Source organism: Streptopelia decaocto, assembly GCF_964273445.1.
Source record: "Streptopelia decaocto genome assembly, chromosome: 3".
Taxonomy (NCBI): Eukaryota; Metazoa; Chordata; class Aves; order Columbiformes; family Columbidae; genus Streptopelia; species Streptopelia decaocto.
Window position 1 is genome coordinate 19993068 of NC_138656.1, and position 20471 is coordinate 20013538.

The following is a 20471-nucleotide window of genomic DNA, read 5'->3' on the forward strand; positions in this document are numbered from 1 at the left end:
ACCGCCTGCTTTTTATTTTAACTAGGTTTGCTGCAGCTGTTGCTCTGAAAAGAACAATTCAACACTCTGGGGAGAGAGAAGCTTCAGAAATCCTCAAATTAATATCTGTTAACATAAATAAGTTTAAAATAAATTGCTTGTTTATGTGGTTAAAACTCTTACCCCTTGAAAAGAACAAAGAACCATCTCTTTGCTAGTTCTAAACCTTTCTTAGCTCCCAGCTAATCGATGTACAGTACCATGAAAAATTTAATAACAGCTCATTCTTCCTCTAGTCCTTAAAAATGATGAGAATATATTTTCATGACAGAAAGGGATGTGAATACTTTCCAAAGAACAGAAGCCCATAGTCTTTAAATTTAACCAGTATATGTGATTTTCAGATTGGCTTTTATGAAAATATTTTGAGCATCAGGTAGCTCAGCATTACCTATTATCTGTGCACATCAATGCAATAACTCCTAATCTTTCAACTGACTAGTAGCGGTGTGTGTACATTATATAAAGTGTATTAGATTTCATCTGGCAGTCTCAACTTCAGTGTCATCAATGCAGAGTACATTATAGAGTCTGTTGTTTTCAGAGGTGTCAGCAGAATAAAAAAAAAAAAATCAGGTTCTTCTGGTCCGAAAGAACAGGCCATTAACCCTCGGGAAGGCTCTCATAGGGTGTTTCCAGCCTCCAAAACTGTTCTGCCAGGCATCTTCCTGGCATTGATGCCCTGTTCTTGTTCCCGGCACTGCCCATCCTCTCACTCCTGCTGCCTGTGACTCGGGGTTTCCCCATCTCTTCCCTCTAGCTCCCCATTTTAGCCTACTGGGAACCCTGTTGGGCTGCTGCTTGCATTCCCATCTCCTTCTCTCTTATCTTCTAGTGGTATCACCATCCAGATAGCTGTCAGTCAGCTTCCAGCCTAACATGGTTTTATGTCACTACATCCCATCTCTGTACGTTTGCCAAGTTGCTCCTGCTGTTCCTGCTCCAGTTTCTTCAGTTTCTCTTCTGTCTTCAGCTCCCTCCTCTTTCCTCCTCCTTCATTGCCAATCCGTAACTGAAAGGGAGTGACTTCAGTAGTGTCCTAAAACACTACCTCTAATAGATTAAATTTAATCTTTAATCTCACAGGTTAAAGAAATTAAAAAAAAAAAAAAAGAAAGAAAACCCCATGATCTAGGCAATCGGGGACTTGGTTCTCACTCACTCCAATAATTCTCTAGGTTTTAGATGTTTTTTAAGGTAGAAAGATTAAAGGTCTTGGAGGTATGATATAAAATAAAGCATAGATGTATTAAAGAAAGATTGTGTCAGATTAATCTGTGAATCTCCTGAGATGGCAGCTGGCTTCCCATGGAAGGGTAATGCAGAAGATATTGTCTATCTTGACTTTCGTAAACTGCCACCAGGGAAAATATAGGTGAAGATTTGGATTAATAGAAGAATTGTAGAAGCTGGCTGCAGAGGAAACAGATTGTGTTGAAAGGGGAGATATTGGGCCAGAGGGGACTTGACAGGCTGATGATTTTTTGATGATGCTTCAAGAATTGAGAGCACACCAGTGAAATTTGTCATAGACATTTTGCTTGATTTTTCTTTTTTAGGGCGTTAAATATGATGGCTCTGTAGTGGCACAATGTTTTAATTATAAATGCTTCCATCTTGCTCACTAGCTCTTCTGTGACTTTGTTCCTTAAGTTGGTCGCTCTGATGCTGCGGACAGGTTGCCATGGCATTCCAACCATTGGGCGGTCCTTGGGTAGGACTGAACCTGTGAAACGGGCACAAGAGTTTTAGTGGAGGCAGCCCCGCAATTGCATTCTCTGCTGTTAAAGTCCCACTCCTGACCAGCTGTTTAAACAGAACAAATTTTAGGGGGTTTACCCTGTATCGAGGTATTCAATTGAACACAATTATGAATCAAAACATAAGGACAAAAATATGCTTCTGTATCATCTTAACCTACTACTGTTTTTTCCAGTCTTTTCAGTATGGAAGGAATAACTCACAGGACAGAGCATTTTAAATGAGTAATTTAAGTAAAAAGCATTTTGGTACGATGACAGTGGTTCATTGTCAGTGCCCAACTGGATTCCTGCTTCCTTTCTATCCAATTTTGTGGGTTTGTCTCATTCTTGGAAAATAACAAGCCAACGTTGTTTCATTTTTCGTCAGTGAATGCATTCTCATGAAGGGAAAAAACAGACTGAAACCTGTGCTTAATGCTAACAGTACTAGCAGAATATAGGAACAGAAAGCCACTTTTCAATATAGAAGAAAACCAAGTTCTCCTTGCGTCCCGATTAGGACTGAAATCAGTCAGGGTATTTTTTTCCAGTCGATATTATCTACTTGCTTTCTAAGAGCTTTACCTGCATAGAAGTGTTTTGTGGTGTGATCCGAATCAAATGTAAAAGGCGCAGTTGCAGTCGTCATGTGGAAAAATAGCTGGTGAACCAGCAAAATAATGCCCCAGCTTTGCAAGGCTAGCCAAATAAGTATCAGCAAGCAAAACATCCAGAGAGGAAAAGGCTAATTAAAAAATTGATGGCTGCAATGAGGTCCCTCATCTAAAAGAAAAGGGCACAGTTTCATGGGTAGGTGCATATAGAGAAAAATCACTGTAGGGCATGAGCTGTCAGAGTATCCAGAAGCATCAGAGGATTTGTGATAAGGAATCAAGCACAAAAGCTGGGAAATATGTCTCTCCGCTCCCCTGCTTTAAGTATGTACCAGCTTTTAAAATCCCTTGTCTCTCAGTCTTCTCTAGAGAGCACATTATTTAGAAGTGTAATATTATAATGCTCACACATTAATCCTGATTGTCCCTATACCAAATTCTGCCTGTTATTTGGAAAGCATAAAATCAATTTCTGTAGTGCAGCTGAAAAGCAAAAATTGTTGGATTATCATACTGTTGTGTACAATAAAAATATAGCATTATCTAGGGAAGTCTGTAGTCGATTAGAGCATAAATATCAAACCCCCGACTCATACCTCTGAGTCTTTGATTCCTGCATCTTATAGAAACAAGGACCTCTGCTGAACAGTGTGACATTTCATTACTTTGGATTTGCTATGATGAATAATATTATATGCTATCGGCCTAGAAGAAATATTACTATAGTAACTAGCTCATTATTCATTTTTTATGTTTTTTGCTATATTTCCTAAGGGATGCATGTCTAGACTAAAAATGTTTAAGCTAACTCTTAGTAACAGTAATTAATTTTTCCAGAGTGCTAAAAATGTGGGACTGATAAACAACAATACTTAGATACTGCTTTTTAAAACACAGCAGGCCCATAACATTCTTGAAATTATGGAAGCATAGTTTTATTTTACTAGGCACTTTTTTTATTAGTAGCTTTCTATGTTGTTATTAATCCTGTTTAGTGATCTAAGGCTGGATTCCCACATCGACAATATTGCAACCCTAATGAAATCCTTAGACATATAATATATGAAATGTTACATATGAGGATGAAAATATAAGTGGGGTTGGTTGATTTAAATGAGCTCATATATCAATTTAAATCATTAAAAAAGAAATCTTGGCATAAGTGATACAGTAATATATTTTGGATTTGTACATATTCCTTATGATGTTTCTTATGGGTCACCAGTCAACAAGCATATGTTGGCAAATATCATCTTTATTACAGCGTGTAATCAGCATAATGAATAGGAGGATGTGTTAGATATATGCCCATTTATTGAAGTATATAGAGCTTAGTGTGCATTTACTGCATCCTTGTTTCTATTATGGTAAAATATGTATTTTGATTTTTTTTTTATTTGATTGTTTCAAAAGCTCATCATCTGTTTCAAACCCTGTATTGTGCAGTTAGAATGCATAGATATTCAGGGTTCAGAAAATAAGCATGGAACTACCATTCTAAAGAATAACCATTTAAAAGTAGTTGAAATTACCTTAAGTTTAGTAAATATGCATAAAAATAAGTTTATCTAAACATACTTAGTATTAAAAATTGACTTAGAATTGTGAAATATTGTCTGTAACAAGAAAATTGAAGAAGTCATTCCTTCTTACCTGTTTCTTTTTCACAGAATTGAAAAGAAAAACATCGTTTCATATGTTTTGAACTCCTGGTAGAGTTTGCAGCTTGAATAGGACTAGTCATTAAGCCAAAATAGTTGAATAAACGGAAATGAAGAAAATATTCACCTTATATTTGCAGAAGGCAAAACAAACTCTGGCTTTAGGTTTTTAGGTTTTTTCCTGCCTAATGCTTGATTTGTACTGGCCTCAGTTTAGGCTTCAGTGTGGAAGTGTTACAATTTTCAGTGGCTTTCTTCAAAAACTGTATTTCCAGTTTAAATATGTAGGAACTGGGAGGAGGTTGTGGGGTTTCTGGTGTGATAAATTGGCTTTTATTCACCCTGAATCATACCCCAGGACAGCCACGGTAACTTTCTGTAATAAAAACATAGAAGAACTGAGCTCTGCCAGGAGAACCAGCAGCAGATGTACTTTCTGCCTTTTGTTTTTCATTTAAGTGACGGGAGGTTCAGAGGATCACGCAGTAGCCCATGACATTTCATAAGGGTTCATAAATTATGCAGTCAGACTTGTTGGATTACAAAAGGCTGGAAGCAACAAGTACTTCTTGCATTATAAATGAAATGGCTTATTTACAAAGATGACATAGCTATATTAATTGCACGAAGTTATGATTAAAGGGGCAGGCCTGTGCTGTTTAAGATGTTAATTAGAAGAAACTCATTTTCCAGAAGAAACAAATGCATCTTTTTTTTAGTTTGCTCTGCGCTTACTGAAGTGCTCTGCTAACTGTATTCTAAACCTTCTTCCTTTCCCAGCAGTCTTAAGCAGTTTTTCCTCCTGCATTAGCCTAATGTCAAGGCAATAAATGAATCCTGTATCAAGGTTCACATTCAAAATTAAAAATGGTGATCACCTCCATGGGTAGAAAATTCAGGTCAAGCACCAGCTGGGGTGTGCTATCATCCCTGAGTGTTGAACAGTAATTGGAGTAACTAATTGGAGGCATGACACCTGAAATAAAGATGCTGTTTTTATATCCACAATCATCTGTGCAGTGCCCTTGGACCTGCCCTGTTGACGCTTTGGCTTTGTCCCCTTTCTCCTGGTGAGGTTCCCAGGCAGAAGTAGCTCCAGCCTGGCTCCTGGAAAACTCTTTTTGCCCCCCATGTGTGCTTTGTCCTGCTTACAGCTCCTTGCATTCCCTCCCCTGTGCCCCCTCTGGAAGCAGCAGCAGCAGCAATCCTTGGGCTTTCCAGGGAGATGTCAGTTTGATTTAGCGCAGAAATGCCCAGGGACTTGTCATGCCTGAGTAGGGATTTCAAGGTTGAGCTGACCCATTGCTCTCAGGAGCCTCCGTGAGTGACAGCTCCTTTCCAAGCACACGCTGGGAAGAGGAGAAAGAGAGGTGGTGGGCATGGTGGTGGGCAAGATTTAGAAGCCTGGAGGTCTTAGTAGGAGGGTGCAAGGGCAGGTGCTGGGTCGGCTTGGGTGGATTGATATGAAGGAGGGTGGAGAGCACAGGTGGGAGTGTGTGAAATGGAAAAATAAGATAAATGGGGACTTGCAAATGAGGCAACCTTTCAGCCTTTTGAATGATTAGTTGCCTCTCTTGGAGCCTGTTGCCCTTCGTGCGGGGCTTGCATGTTCATTTTTTATTGCATATGGGTGGCTTTGGTGATCATGAACTGCATTACACTCTGATTTTATTTTTTTTCTGCAATGACGCTCTTGAGTTATATGAAGAATTAAGCTTAGTGGTGTTCTTCATTTTATAGATCTGCTTGTGGCTTAAGCAAAGTACTAACCCCCTGGAGGTCTTATTTGTTCTTCTGTTTCTCCTACAAAGTAATTTGAACTTCTCTTGTTCTTCCAGTGGCTTGTTAGGCTGCCCTGGAGTAAGGAGGGATGTCCAACAGTGCTGGGAGTTGGGAGTATGTTCTGCAAGGATAGCAAAAGAGGTTGTGATTCACATCTTAAACAGGGCAGGGTTTTACAAAGCTGCCAAAGTCTCAGGGAAGCTTAAGCATTAGTGACCCTTAAGGGATTGAAGAGAGTTTAGATTTTAGCAGGCATTTCACTAATGAAATCACAGGTTTATAATTTCCTTTCACTTCCAAGGCTAGATGCTAACTGAACCACATCCTTCCTTTTCTTGTTATGGGGTATGTGGATAGTTCAATTAACATCATCAACAGCAAGGAAGCGTAAACAGCCAAAGGCACAAAATGCTGTGCATGTGTGGCTTCAGCAAAAACAGGGCAGAAACTCTTAAAGGGATCAAAATGACTTTTCCTTTGTAAGAGACAAGCGAGCCCTCAGCATGTTTGCACTTCTGGCCCTTCTGGTTTAGTCCTAGCATGGCTCTTAACTGAGAGCTGGCCTAAGATAACCTGCTCCTGCAGTGTTTACAGACTCCTTGTCAAATGTGCGTGCAGGCAGCCTGGTCCTGCCACAAGCTGCAAAGCCTCTGCCTCCCACTGCCTGAGAGAGAAAAGACTTGCTGATTTAGTGAACCCAAATACAGGTGTTGCTGTACCAGAAGCCCATTCTGCATTGTACTGAAGACAAATGCTGAAAATTCTCTACATCTTTAATATTATTACACATTATATGTCACTTTTCCTTCACTGTGTGTATGTAACAAACTGGAAAGAGAGTGATGTCTCTGTTCAGGAATGAGTGCAGCCATTTCTGAGCTAACATGCATCAGCAGTTTGTCAGTGAAATGCTATATAGCAGTTTTAGAAGCAAATAAGTCCATCAAATCACCTTGCCAGCACCATGAATTTACAGAGAGCTGTAAGATATGGAGGTGAAGAAAGAAGGGGAACAAGAAAAACAAAAGAGGAAAGTAAGAAAAAAGTGCAGAGAAATGGAGAATGATGCGAAGAGCTGAGGGATTCCTCCTCCTGCCTTTTTTCAGGAGTGTCTGAAATTCAGCTGTGGCTATCATAATTTCTTATGATCACAAATATGTAATTTTGTCCTGGCTTCTGAAATCTCAAGGTTTTAATCAGGGACAAGTTTAATCATTATATGTTTGAGAACATACAATGCAGAATTCTAGAAATGAAGTCCAGTCGGATGCATTATAATGGTTCATTTTACACCCCAAGGAGGGCATTGCTTATTTTTCAGTCTTCTGACTAATTTGACATAATTTTTCTCTGACTGATAATAACGAGTAGTTTAAGTAAAATAGGAACCCACATAAAATGCTTGTGTTTTATCCAGGTTAAGAGCACTACTATTTTCTGATGACCTCCTGTTGGTCCAGCAGTAGAAATACGTTCTGTATCAACTGCATGTGTTACTGATAAAGATGACCAGACCCTTGCCATAAGGTATTATTGCTTGTTTATACAACATCCCTTAAAGGTACCATGAAACTTCAAGGCAGATTGAATATTAAGTTATTCTGATTACTGAAATAGGCCATTTCAGTGCTAATTTTGCAGTTTTTACTTTGGGGATTTAAACCCCTACAATAGCATCCCGTAAAGTTGTTCTAGTGATGCAGTGTTATGATGATGGCTGCTGACCTTACTAAATTTTTGCTGTTATAGGTAACATGAAAATTTACTGCATTATATGACAGGTGTGTTGTATATTTTTTACTAGTAGGTGCCTCTTCCCTCTTTGTAACTATGAGAAAAAGTGCAGAAGTCAAAGTAAAATTTAATTTGTTTCCTCCCCAAAGAATCATGGAAGGATGTATAAAGAAACAGAATCCATTGTAGTTCTAAGTAATTTAAAATCTTATTTGATATACTCTTTCCTCAGGATAACACCTTTCTGTTATAATCAACTGATCGGCTTTCCCATTTATGTAACTTTTATCGTTCCTTCCAAAGACTTATCTTATGACTCAGGCTGAAAACTATTTTGGCTGGTTTAATCAGGTTCTAAAGGGACAAAAGCAAAAGATGTCCTGTCTATAACATGGGATTACTCCTACCATTATAAAAATACTATATCATAACTTTGAGTAGCTACTCTTAAAAGCATAGCTTTGAAAAAGAAAAGAAACTAAAGATCATGGGAATAAAAGACTTAATATACCAAGCTGTATTTTACTGGAGACATGCATTTACTCATTTTTGATAGGGTGGAGCTTAACTAGGTGAGAAGATATGAAAAGGATTATTATGTAAAGGGTCCAAGTCTTATCTCATTAAGGACAACTGGAAGATGGCAATTCTCAGGGTTGTTTCAGCATTGTTGTTCTTGAATATTGTACCAGAAGTTTCATACTAAAATTGGAGAAGATTGATGGATTTAGCTCTCAGCCGACTAAGCTGTCAAATACTCAGCACACCTCTCGTGCGAGAGAGGAGCAACCTTGGTGAAAATTAGGGCACTTCTTGGCTTCTCTAGGTTGTAGTGGCCCCTTCAAAATGCCTGTGGTACCCTCAGAGTACCAGGAGATGCCAGCATCGCTGTTCCTCCCTCAGGTCCTCACCTCCTCCTCAGGAATAGTGCAGGTGGACAGCACCGGCTTCACTGCTCGGCACCTGGATCATGCACGTCTTCACAAAGAAATTTGCCATGCAAGTAACTTCCACTGATTGTAGCGCGGCAAGATTTCGGCCAAACCTACCGTTGATATCGGTGGAGAAAAGATGGGACTGGGATTTTGTTTGCTTTGCCTTTATGGTCTTAGCATGAGAACTTACCATATTTTGTGTAATCTGCCTAACTGGCTATTCTCTGAGGCTTTTTCCTTCTTCCTTGCTTCAGAAATGAGCACTGGAAATGCTGCATGGAAGCAGCGATCCTGTGCTGATTCTGTGTGTCATCTCTTATTCAGTAGCTGAATAACAGCTGGCTGCTGGCTTTGTAGAAACTAGGGAGTACATAATTCAATTTTTCTATTCGTGTTCCAGTTCCTTCTTGGGAATTCCTCTTGGGGATAGATTTGTCTACTCACAAACTGTTCTCGAGAAAATAACCTAAGAGATCAACCTACTGCAAAATGATCCCTAGGAGGAATGAAAATCTTTGCTTGTCAAAGGTCAACAGAGAAGTGGCAGCATGGTCACTGAATAAGGCTGCACCAGGGAAAAAAACATTCTTGCCTTCTATGTTGGGTTTTGTGCTGATGGTCCCCAAATCTCTAACTTTGCATATTTGACTTAATGAAAACTGAGAAATGAGCTTGGCTCATTTTTTTACCTGGCAAATTGTATGTGACCTCCACACATTTTTTGTTTTGTTTTTGGTTTTTTTTTGTTATTGCAGAGGCACAGTATTAGGCAGTTGTGTACATTTCCCTGATGTGGTTAATAAGAAAGGACACATATTTCAAGGTGGGTTATGATATTCCTTGCCTGACTGCAAACTCTGAGATTACCCAAGTAATAAAATTGAGCTAAATGTCATGTTATCTCTTGGTTTAGTGGAAAATAATTAGGATCATCGCTGACTTCATGTGAGTTTGGTGCCTGAAGCGTAAGAAGCTTCTTTTTAATCTCCAGTAAAAATGGACAGCCCTCCTCTATTATTAAGTATTGCCTACAGTATGTATTCCCATGAACATAATGACTGTGTTTCTCTTGTTTGTCATATTAGCAAATAACAGAGGGTCTTGGGCAATTTGCATTGGAGATCTTCAGCCATTCAGCAGATTAGGGGTGTGAAGTTGAGAGATTCGTTTGACTTGGCTACTGCACTGAGCCTTCACTTCTCATGATAAATTTCACTGGCTGGAGGAGTCAAGCCACCTAAGAGCAGAGGCTCTGCTGCTCTTGTGCTGCTTCAGCAAAGCAAGCAGAAACTATTAAAAGTGAAATCTCTTTAGGTGAAGAGTGCTGGGTATTGGAGCACTGCAGAGGGGCAGAGGGTGGCTGTAGGTGATGGCTCTTTCCAGCACCCATAGACTTATAGAATAGTTTGGGTTGAAGGGACCTTCAAAGCCCATCTAGTCCAACCCCCTGCAACAGCAGGAACATTTTCAACTAAATCGGGTTGCTCAGAGCCCCGTCCAGCCTGGCCTGGAATGTCTCCAGGGATGGGGCATCTGCCACCTCTCTGGGCAACCTGGGCAAGTGTTTCACCACCCTCATTGTAAAACATTTCTTCCTCATGTCTAGCCTGAATCTCCCCTCTTTTAGTTTAAAACCATTACTCCTTGTCTTATCAGGACAGGCCCTGCTAAGAAATCTGTCCCCATCTTTCTTATAGGCCCCTTTTAAGTACTGAAAGGCTGTAATAAGTTCTGTCCAGAGCCTTCTCTTCTCTGAACAGCCCCATCTCTCTCAGCCTGTCCTCACAGCAGAGCTTTTCCAGCCCTCTGATCATTTCTGTGGCTCCTCTGGCCCCTCTCCAACAGGTCCATGTCTTTCCTGTACTGAGGGCTCCAGAGCTGGACACAGGACTCCAGGTAGGGTCTCACCATGGCATGGCACACAGGTATTTCGGCTGGGTTCTGGCCATCAGGTCACCTTCTGGAAATTGTATCCTGGTTGGAGAGATCAGTGCAGTGATCCAGACTCACATAAAATCAGCCGTGGATAGAACTGGGAAGATGCAAACTTCTCTGGTGACCCAGCGCTGTGCCCTGCCTCTGCGGGCAGGAGCAGCTAGTCAGATGTACAACACAGTGGCTCAGCATGTGCTTCTTGTGTTCTGCACTAACAGCCTTCAGCCAGGGGGCTGAAGGGAGAAATTAAGTGTTCAAGTGCTGGAGCCCTTTATCACCTTCAGTGCTCTCCATTTGGCTGCCACAGCGTCACACCAAGCCCTTTGGTGGAGGGAATGATTTGGCCTCGGGAAACAGGGATTTATTTTTAAAAGTCTTTTACTGTAATATCATCCTTCTCTCTGACTGTACCATGGAGGCACTTCATCCTTATCATGCAGGAAGTAGCTCTCTGATACTATTCTTTTAAACCAAAACATTAAAGCTACAGTGCAATGATTTTCAAATTTCCAGGCATCCCTCCCACTGGCATTAATTGCCCCCCCGCTGCTCCTGTTGCAAAGTTATTTGCTCTTTCAATGTGCAGTACTTGTTCAGTGCTGCTCTAAACCTTTGTTGCTTTGCAGTAAAAAAGGTTTCAGTTTATGCAGATGACATTGAAATGAGTTTGATAAAGTGATACACAGTCACACTTTACGATTGCAACTGTTGGGTTTTTGTTTGTTATTTTACAGTTAATTTTGTGGAAGTAAAGGGCTTTACAAACTCCCTTCTGGCATCAGTGCAGTAATACAGTGCTCCCATAATAGTATTTTAAGAATTTGGCAGCACCACCAAGCTAAGGTGATATGGGATCACTTGCATCCAACATTACAGTGTCCTTTTTCCCTGTGGTAGAGCTCCCTCCCAGCTCAAAATCTCCCTGTACCTAGCAGCTCATCTTCTGCTTTAGTTACTATGCCTTTGGATAGCAGTTAGTTTTCATACCCTTTTCTTTATTTCTTCTTCCTCTCTGCTTCTGACACACTATTATTCTTTCCAGTGACTGTACTAGACCTCCAAAATCCCATAGTCCCCAAGAGTAATTACAGACACATTACTGTGGAATCCCCACTGGTAGGCTGGGTCAAGTGCTTTGATTTTTTTCCAGGTCAGCTGCTGAGGAGTGTGGTTGATTTTGCTTCCTCAGTAGCTGCACAACACAACAGGAATGCTTCTGTCACCTGAGTATTTCTGCTGTAGCTGGAGGTTGCTCCTCTCCTGAGTCAGGAGTACCCATTACCAAGTATCATAGAATCATAGAATGTCCTCAGTTGGAAGGGTCCCACGAGGAACATCGAGTCCAACTCCTGTCCCTGCATGTGACAACCCCACAGGTCACACCATGTGTCGGAGGGTGTTGTCCAGTCTCTTCTTGAACACTGTCAGGCTTGGGGCCGTGACACCTCCCTGGGGAGCCTGTTCCAGTGTCCACCACCCTCTGGGTGAAGAACCTTTTCCTAATGCCCAACCTAAACCTCCCCTGGCTTGCTATCAATCATTAATGGAAGATAGGAGCCCTCCATGCAGAGTAAACATCAAATGGAAAAACGTAGAAAAAGCGCAACTACAGCTGCATGTGGAGTAAGTGAACACAGTTTGATTGTTTCTTTGCCTGACACAGGGTTTGATGACCTACATACTTGTGCTGATCCTGGAGCTCCTGAACATGGATACAAGACACCCAGCGCAGGTGTTTTCTTTGAAAGCGTGGTAGTCCGGTTCCATTGCCAAGAAGGATACAGGCTTAATGGTACTTCAAAAAAACTTTGTGTGAGACACTTTAATGGCTCCCTGAGCTGGAAACCCAGTGATAAACCTGTGTGCCTACAAGAAGGTAAGGCAGTTTTCTTAAAGCATTTCACCAGTGTCAGTTCTTCTCACTTGTCCATGTACCATGTCCGTGTGTCTCAGGACAAAACACAAAAGACTGGAGTCCATTTTGCTATGTCTTATCTGATACATAATTTAGTTTCCCATCCATCCCATCCATGATCCCCATTTGTCAGTTAAATTTATACCGTGAGAGGTTATGTGGGTGCATGCATGTTGAAAGGGATATAAATCTGAAGAAAAAATAATACATTTTTCCTTTTAGCTAGTTACAAATGGATGCAGAGAGAGAAAACATCCTCCAGTATAAGTAAACTGTTTGTAACTATTAAAGCTACCCACTTAATAATCCTTTATGCAATATTTTACTAGGAAAATATAATGAATTTCCAGTGTTATTGTTCCTGCTAATCAGGAGTTTTAAACAATTACATTTTATGATGTGTGCATGATTCAAGTAGTAAAATCAAACACACATGGACTGCAGAAGTTTAAGGTCACAGTAGAAGTTTACTTTGAGATAATTCAACTATTATAACATAAACCAATTTATTTTTATCATATTGCATTTTTGAAATTATATTTGGTTTTAAATAATTGGGACGTTAAATTACTTTCTTCTTGTAGGAGTTAGACAGAGACAGGATTAATTTGAGTGTCATAAGTGTAAATTTTGGCCAGAATAGCACATAGCAGCACAAACAATTTATTTCACCAAGTATATTATAGATATAACTTGTTATTTTTGTTGATTTATTTTTTGTCAACAGAGCTATTAAAATCAACAGACATGAAAAGTGTTAGTTAAATCAACTGCATACATTTTAGTGTTGTGGTTTCTCTACTGAAGTTGTTAGCCATGACCTCATTGTCTTCAAGGTGGAGTAAGATAAAATCTGTTTCAGGATGCCTTCTGTCATTTAAAGTCAGATAAATATATGAACTTCATTCAAAAGTAGATGAAGAATTGTGTGTCTAATGACCACATTTCCTGCATAGGATCATGCATCACTCAGCGTGTATAAAAGCTGCAAGTACTTGTTCATGCTGATGGGTGGGTGGGTATCAGATTCCTGTGCCAGGACAGGGCTGCACAAAGGGATGTGCCACAACAGGAGCAAGCAGGGCCTGGGAGGACCATGCTTAGGAGGTACACGTGAAGGACACAACTCTAAACAATGGTCTATGTGAAAGGGGTGCATGAGAGATTGGAGCTGTCTCAGGCTGAGACAGCTGAGACAGCACTGAGACGACACCTGATGTGCAGAACGTAAAGGCAGTTGAGGCCAATAGCATCTGGTCATAATGGTGGCATGGGGCAATGCCAAAGAAACAACCTGGTGCCTTTGAAAATAATGTATGTATGAAATTCATGCCCATTCCCATTACAGCCACCTTTCATAAATGCCCTTGTCTCTCACCTCATGGCAACTGAAGAAAAAATACATGTAGAGTGACAGCAGAATATGTGTAAACTGGGTATTCAGACTACTAGAAAAAGCTGTAATGCTTGGAAAAATCTACCATTGCAGGTAGCTTCTAGGAATGTTGATGCACATCTTTGAAATAGTACCTCTGTCATCCACTGCAGTTGTTACATTAAGCATTAGCATGTTTTATTGAATATTCAAACCTCTTCCCAGACCACCCAGTCCAGTGGACGTCTATGGAGGGAGTTTCTGATCACAGTGCCATCAACAGCAGAACTGCCACTGATGTCAGTGTGATCAACGCTCAAGCCAGGTGTTTTCAAAAAAGGAAGAAATTGGAAGATGAGGATGTGATGGATGATGTGACAACAGTTGCTTAAGAGATAATCATTACTTTACAGCACAGAACACTTAAAAAAGATTGCAAGCCAATGCTCTGATCAAGCAAAGCACTTAAGCTTGAGCATAACTGTAATTATGTGATTAGTCTTGTTAAAGTTCTGTGCTCAAAATTATTTGGACTGAAGAGCAGAAACCTGATTTAGGATTTAGTGAAGCAAGTGCTTAATTACTTTCCTGATTAACAGTAGAATAATACCTCAGGTATTATTAAAACAATCCTAGGGTTTAGCAATGGGAAAAAAAAATAGAAGATGGAATTAATTCTTCTTTCCAAAGCACAATATAAGCATTGATTCAGAACAAATACTAAGCAAAGGTTCAGTGGCAATCCATGAGACTGAAGCATTTGCTTAAGTGCTTTTTAGAATGATCATTTTGTGTACTGGGAGAAGAATGATGAGAGATGGGCACAGCAGGGAGGTGGCACATCTGGAGAGCAGTTAAAGAGGAATTATAACAGAGTTTGTAACTCTCAGCTGACTAATAACATACATAAAAGTCTTAATTGCAGAAATTCTGTAATGATGTATAAAAAGAAATCTGAAATTTTTAGCAACTACTACTGGAGAAGTAAGAAGTTAATGTTTTGACATTCATCATTAGCTATCAGAAGGCGAAATAAACTCTATATTGCAGTTACTCATTTAAAGCAGGGGCTGATTGCCATGTGTGCTGTGGTGTGCTATACATACCTCTCATCACAGTATATGCAGATGTCAGATATTGCCAGCTGATACTGTAGTTCATTTTAAGTTAATCTCAGAAGTTTGGATTCAACTAAGGATGGTTACATATAATTTCATGTCTATATCTTATGCATATTTAGTTGTAATTATGTGTTTACTAGAACAATCTCTAATCACAAACAAATGCTATTAACTAAAGGAAGCAAAGCAACCTGTTTCAGAATGTAATTGATTTTAAAACTAATACATTTGCCTGGAGCTCTTCATCCAATCTATTTGATTTTATAGGTCTGTCATTTCTCATTAAGAGCCGGGAGATGTTATGTGTCAGTATGAGAATGAAGTTGCATGACTGGGTGCCCAATAAATGCCCTGTCAAAAATCTGTGTGCTTAGAGTTATGTTCTCCTGTTGATCTACTGCATGTTGTGACTGTCACTTCCATCAATTCTAATAAGGTTGTGCACATAAATACCAAAGCTCTAAGGTAGGAATTTTGTATTTAGTGTTTAAGAACAATATGTCATGTTGTTCAAACTTTAATCTTCCCCCACTGTGATAATGTGGCTGCTGAGACTGTTGCCCTACTTGGAACAAATGTGACCTCTTCCCTATGAGGTTTAATCTAAATTTACAGTCTACGTGAGGCTGGCAACCAAGCAAAGAGCTGTCCCCTTCTCTCCCAGTGCTTCTGCAAGCAGATGCCTGTGAGATGTCCTCAGTGCCTCATCCTCCCACTGACAGGGATGATAAACCTGCCGTAAAAGTAGTGGACTAGAGCATTGTTTGGCCACAGTTTTCCTGTATGACATTTAGCTCTCATTTCTCTTTGTCTTTGTCCCTGGATCTGTGAGTCAACTGAAATATTTTTTTCTCCATCTCTTGTCTGTCTTGCCCAGTGTTTGCTGATTCTTAAGCCTAGTTGCAAGCACTATACAATGGTTGTAACCTGTGCTTAGCACAATGGCCACAGATCTCAGGCGAAGCCTCTGTGCCCTCTTGTAATACAAGCAAAGACAATAAAGAGAAGGTGTTATTTAGTATGCACTGAAATACTATGTTTACCATCCACAGAACTACTGTACTAAGACAGTACTATGGATTTAACACTACTAAAATACAAAACAAAACCAAACTAAACCAAAAAAGACAATATTGATCTTAAATGTTTGCTTTTAAAAGGACAGAGTGCAGATGAGTTGTCTCAGCATCCAACCCATTCTTTATGATATTCCTCTCATCCTTCCTCCCTGTTCCTCTCCGTTTCAGCCTGTCAGTGTTGTGGCTAGATGTGGTCAAGGCTAATTCAGAGACCGCTCCACAGTGAGACACATAGGAGCACTGGACTTCTGCATTTGAGTTTACGTGTAGATTAGTAAACAAAACAGTGCCAGAGCATGGGCCAGGGCATGGCTGTGCAACTGCACATACTGTTGTGGTGTTAGAAAGGTCCCTGACATGGTATTGACCAAGGTAAAGCAGTGCTCCCCAAGCAATTCCTGCAAGCACCCTATGGATTAGCATGGACCAGGGACAATTTTTGGAGAGTAAGAGTTCAGCTGCATAGACAGAAGGCATGCCAAGCCAGCTGGTACCCATGGATGCTGTGGCTATCTCTGTAGTGTCCAGGCCGTGCCTTTCTTCTGAATTACCTTTATGGTGCAGCTGCTCTTCTGAGGAGGGAGGATGGTCCTCCTTCCCCATGGGCTGGAAAAAACAGTTCTAAGAGATGATGCACGGTTTACGTATGCATAAACTAAAGCATTATGACTATAGTATTTAACAAATTTTACTCTTCAGACCAAAAAAAATATCTTCCTGTGATGGAGGGGGACATGCTTTGCTAAAGCAATGAGCTCCTAAGGTACAAAGCTGCATCTACTTGAAAGCAGGTTGGGGGATTGGACTAGATCTTTTGAGGTCCCTTCCAATCCCTAACATTCTGTGGTTCTGTTAGGTGAAGATGAGCCTTTGCACCTGGCTGCACCCACCTCTTTGTGCCCCTGCAAGATAAGATATGTGTTCCTAACTTGGGCATTCTTTTGGCTGACCCACTTTAATATTCACACAGTAGATACAAGCAGCTTGTGTAAAACTGCCAGAGAGGAGCATAAGTCATAGCCATTGCTGTTCGATGCTGGTTAAAGACCGTGTATTCCCTTGAATGGTTTAGCAGCTTCCATGGATTTGCTGAAAAGTCCTTGGAATAAAGCAGTTTATTTTCTAGGACAGGATATTTTAAAATTCAGTCACTTATTCTCAGCTTTTCCAAGCAGAATTTGTGTCACCTAATCCAGTTATTAAAGGAGAGGTGGCTACTTCAATTTATGCCTGGCTAATTCCTAAACAATACAAATTCAGCCAGCAGGAACGCATTTGCTTACAAGGCATGAGGAAAAATAGCTGTAATACCGTGGCCCACTGGTCCCATGTTTAGCCAGGGCTTGTGACAGACCTGTTATCAACCTCAGCCAGGATATCGCAGGCAAAGGATGGTACAGTCAGCAACTTATCGCTGTTCCCTGCCAACATGTAGCCGATTAAAGTGATTCGATCTATGGCTGTTACTTGGAATAATGGGGATGAAGTCGCTGTAATAGGGCATTGTTACTGAATCCATTTCCCCCACTTTGAAAGTGAACTCTCATATTTTACTGCAGTCTGTGTATACACACCTCTTTTGTTTGTATAGCAACAGAAAGTTGTTATGCCAAGAGAGTGAGCTGTTCACTGATATCTTCTGACATCCATCTCTGACCTCCTCCTGTGTGGCAACAGAGCAGGGTCCCCCACCTCTCTCAGCCCATCCTTGGGGGTGCCCAGGGCAGCCTCTTCATGACAGCATTGAGGGCTTAGCGTCAGCACTCTCTGCTGATACGGAAAAGGGGCCTGCAGACAAGAATATATTTGGTGAGAGTTTGGGTGATCTTTTCCAGGTTGCACATGAAAAAAATACACTCCTTCCATCCCTGGCATTCAAGTGCTTAGAAGGGCTGTTAGGACTTGTCTTCTAGAAGTGTTGGATTCATTACTTCCAGTCCTTAAAAGGGACCTACAAGAAAGATGGGGACAGACTTTTTAGCAGGGCCTGTTGTGATAGGTCAAGGGATGATGATTTTAAACTAAAGGAGGGGAGATTCAGGCTAGACATGAGGAAGAGATTTTTTACAATGGGGGTGGTGAAACACTGGCCCAGGTTGCCCAGAGAGGTGGTAGATGCCCCTTCCCTGGAGACATTCCAGGCCAGGCTGGACGGGGCTCTGAGCAACCTGATCTGTCTGAAGATGTCCCTGCTCATTGCAGGGGGTTGGACTGGATGAGCTTTGAAGGTCCCTTCCAACCCAAACTGTTCCTTGATTCCATGATTCTATTATTCACTTGCCAAAGAGAGAAAATTGTCTAGTCTTCAAAGGTGATGGCTGCAACCTCATCACAGTGCATTTTATATCCTTCTGTTATGTATGCATCGTCCCAGACTTGGGCATTTATAAATGAATAAACTCTAATAAAAGTTCTTGGTGCAGGTTCTCAGACAGCCTGGCAGACTGCCAGCCCTTCCTGGGACAGGCATCAGGAGGTACTCACAGCAGCAGCCAGGGACCTCACAGTAACAAGTGAAACTGGGGCATTTTTGACTAATAATATGTCCAGGCCCCATAAAAAAGTTAACTAAGTACCATGTACTTTAGAAAACATCCCCGTAACAGGAAGGTACAAAGTAAAATTTGTTTTAGCTGGGGGAGCACACTCTTCCACTTCATATTAGTGAAATGTAGTGATGGACTCTCAGAATAATTGCTCCCCTAGTTTGCCTAGATAAATAAATACATTATGAAATACATTTTCTCTTAGTAGTTTGCGTGTGCTGTGCTAAATGACAGTTTATCTTGCTTCTATTTGCGCTTTGAAGCAAACAAGCAAACTGTTGTTGTCGCTTTGCTTTGTGGATGCTCACAATTAATTGCTAAATACAAATTTAGAGTTACCTCTTCATCTTTAGTGAGAATTACCGATGAAAATGCCAGAATCTTTCTCTTTCATGCAAGTCTCAAAGGACTTCTGAAGCTTTTTTTAATAAATATTGCATTCCTAAATGAAGATAATTGTGTCTTATTACCACAAGTCTTGGGAAAAAAAAAAAAGCCAGCATAAAACAGGCTAATATTTTTACTGTCTTGCTTTTGTTTGAAACACTTTGTGGGTTTTGATGCCTGGAAATTTCTATCGCTATCTCTCTCATGGATTGCTCGCTGGCAGACAAACATATAATTTTGATTATATTTGCCTTATATTTAGTCTTTTTCTCTCTCTGTTTATTCTCACTTTGCGTGTATGAGGACAATGAACTCTGAGTCACCTGGACTATCCCTTTATATCCTCTTGGCCTTTCTCTTCATTATTCAGCATTAGCAGACGGTTTTTTACCCTGCCTCACCCTTTCCTTCCACTTCCCACAACATCTTTCGTTTTTTTAGTCTTCTGGGTTTTATTTTATACTTTGTTGTCTTTGGCACTGCTATATATAGTGAAATACAAGACTGTCGGATACATGTATCTCAGGCAGGTACCTTCCTGTACATCACTAGAAGTTTGCACTCATTTCCCTTGCAGAGAGTCTTCTATAAGCACTTGAGATGCTGCTCAGAGCCTAAAAAATCATGGCTTCTGAAGGCATATGAATTCAGGCACATAAAGTTATCTGATTTAAAACAGAATCAATGAGATTAAAGTGAAGACATTCTCATAATGAACTCTGTGGAATGGAGCTGGATAAACCCTTGTAAATGTACCAGGTTTTCATCTGTCTCTCTGCCAAAACAGCAGTTTATCTGTGTACCTCATGCCATGTCTGTATTTTATCTTTTCTTTTGTCCTGTCCTCAGTGCTGTCAAAGAATCTGCCTTCGCTTGGGACTTCAGAATAGTCAGACTTTGCGGTGTAATTTGCACACATGCTGAATGGAAGGGCAAAATGTAAAAGTCTTCCTAAATGCTCTTCATTTTGTTTGTTTAAAAAGTCTGGGGGAATGATCCATTGTTGCAGCATGTCAGCTTCTACTACAGTGCTATAGACTTTGTAACTAGGGAAAGGACATGTTTGCTGAAATGCATGTATTTTCCAAGCAGTTAGGGCAGACCACTTACTTTAACTGATAACTTTTGCTTAAGAGCTTGATTATTGAGTAGCTAGTCATGATTTTTTAATGAAGTTCCTATTTTTTTTTTCATGAAGTCACAGATTGCCTTGTTCCACATGTTGAAGATGCAGAGATTCATAACAAGACATACAGGACTGGCGATAAGTTAATAATCAGCTGTCATGAAGGATTCCAGATCCGTTACCCTGACTTAGACAACATGGTTTCAATATGTCAAGACGATGGAACATGGGATAATCTGCCCATTTGTCAAGGTTTAGTACACCAGCACATCCTGTTTTAAAGCTCATGCACCTTGTGATAGTTTGCCAATATTTTTCTCTACAGTTGTAAGGATGTCACTGATTTGATAAGCTTCACTGTACTGTATTTGAATAGTGCTGCTGCTACTGCTGCTGCTGCTGCTGCTAAGATTTTTATTTCTCTTCCCCGTTGCTCACTGAAGGAAAGAAGATGCCACTTTCTGAACATATCAATACTTA

General features: G+C 40.5%; 1 protein-coding gene across 1 annotated transcript in view; it reads left to right on the plus strand.

Annotated features, from left to right (window-relative positions):
* SUSD4 (sushi domain containing 4) overlaps positions 1 to 20471 on the plus strand; it is a 77798-nt gene that overhangs the window by 33556 nt on the left and 23771 nt on the right. Inside the window, exons 3-4 of the mRNA XM_082048653.1 lie at positions 12106 to 12318; positions 20064 to 20243. Of these exons, the coding sequence (XP_081904779.1) occupies positions 12106 to 12318; positions 20064 to 20243 (393 nt within the window). The remainder of the gene's footprint in view (positions 1 to 12105; positions 12319 to 20063; positions 20244 to 20471) is intronic.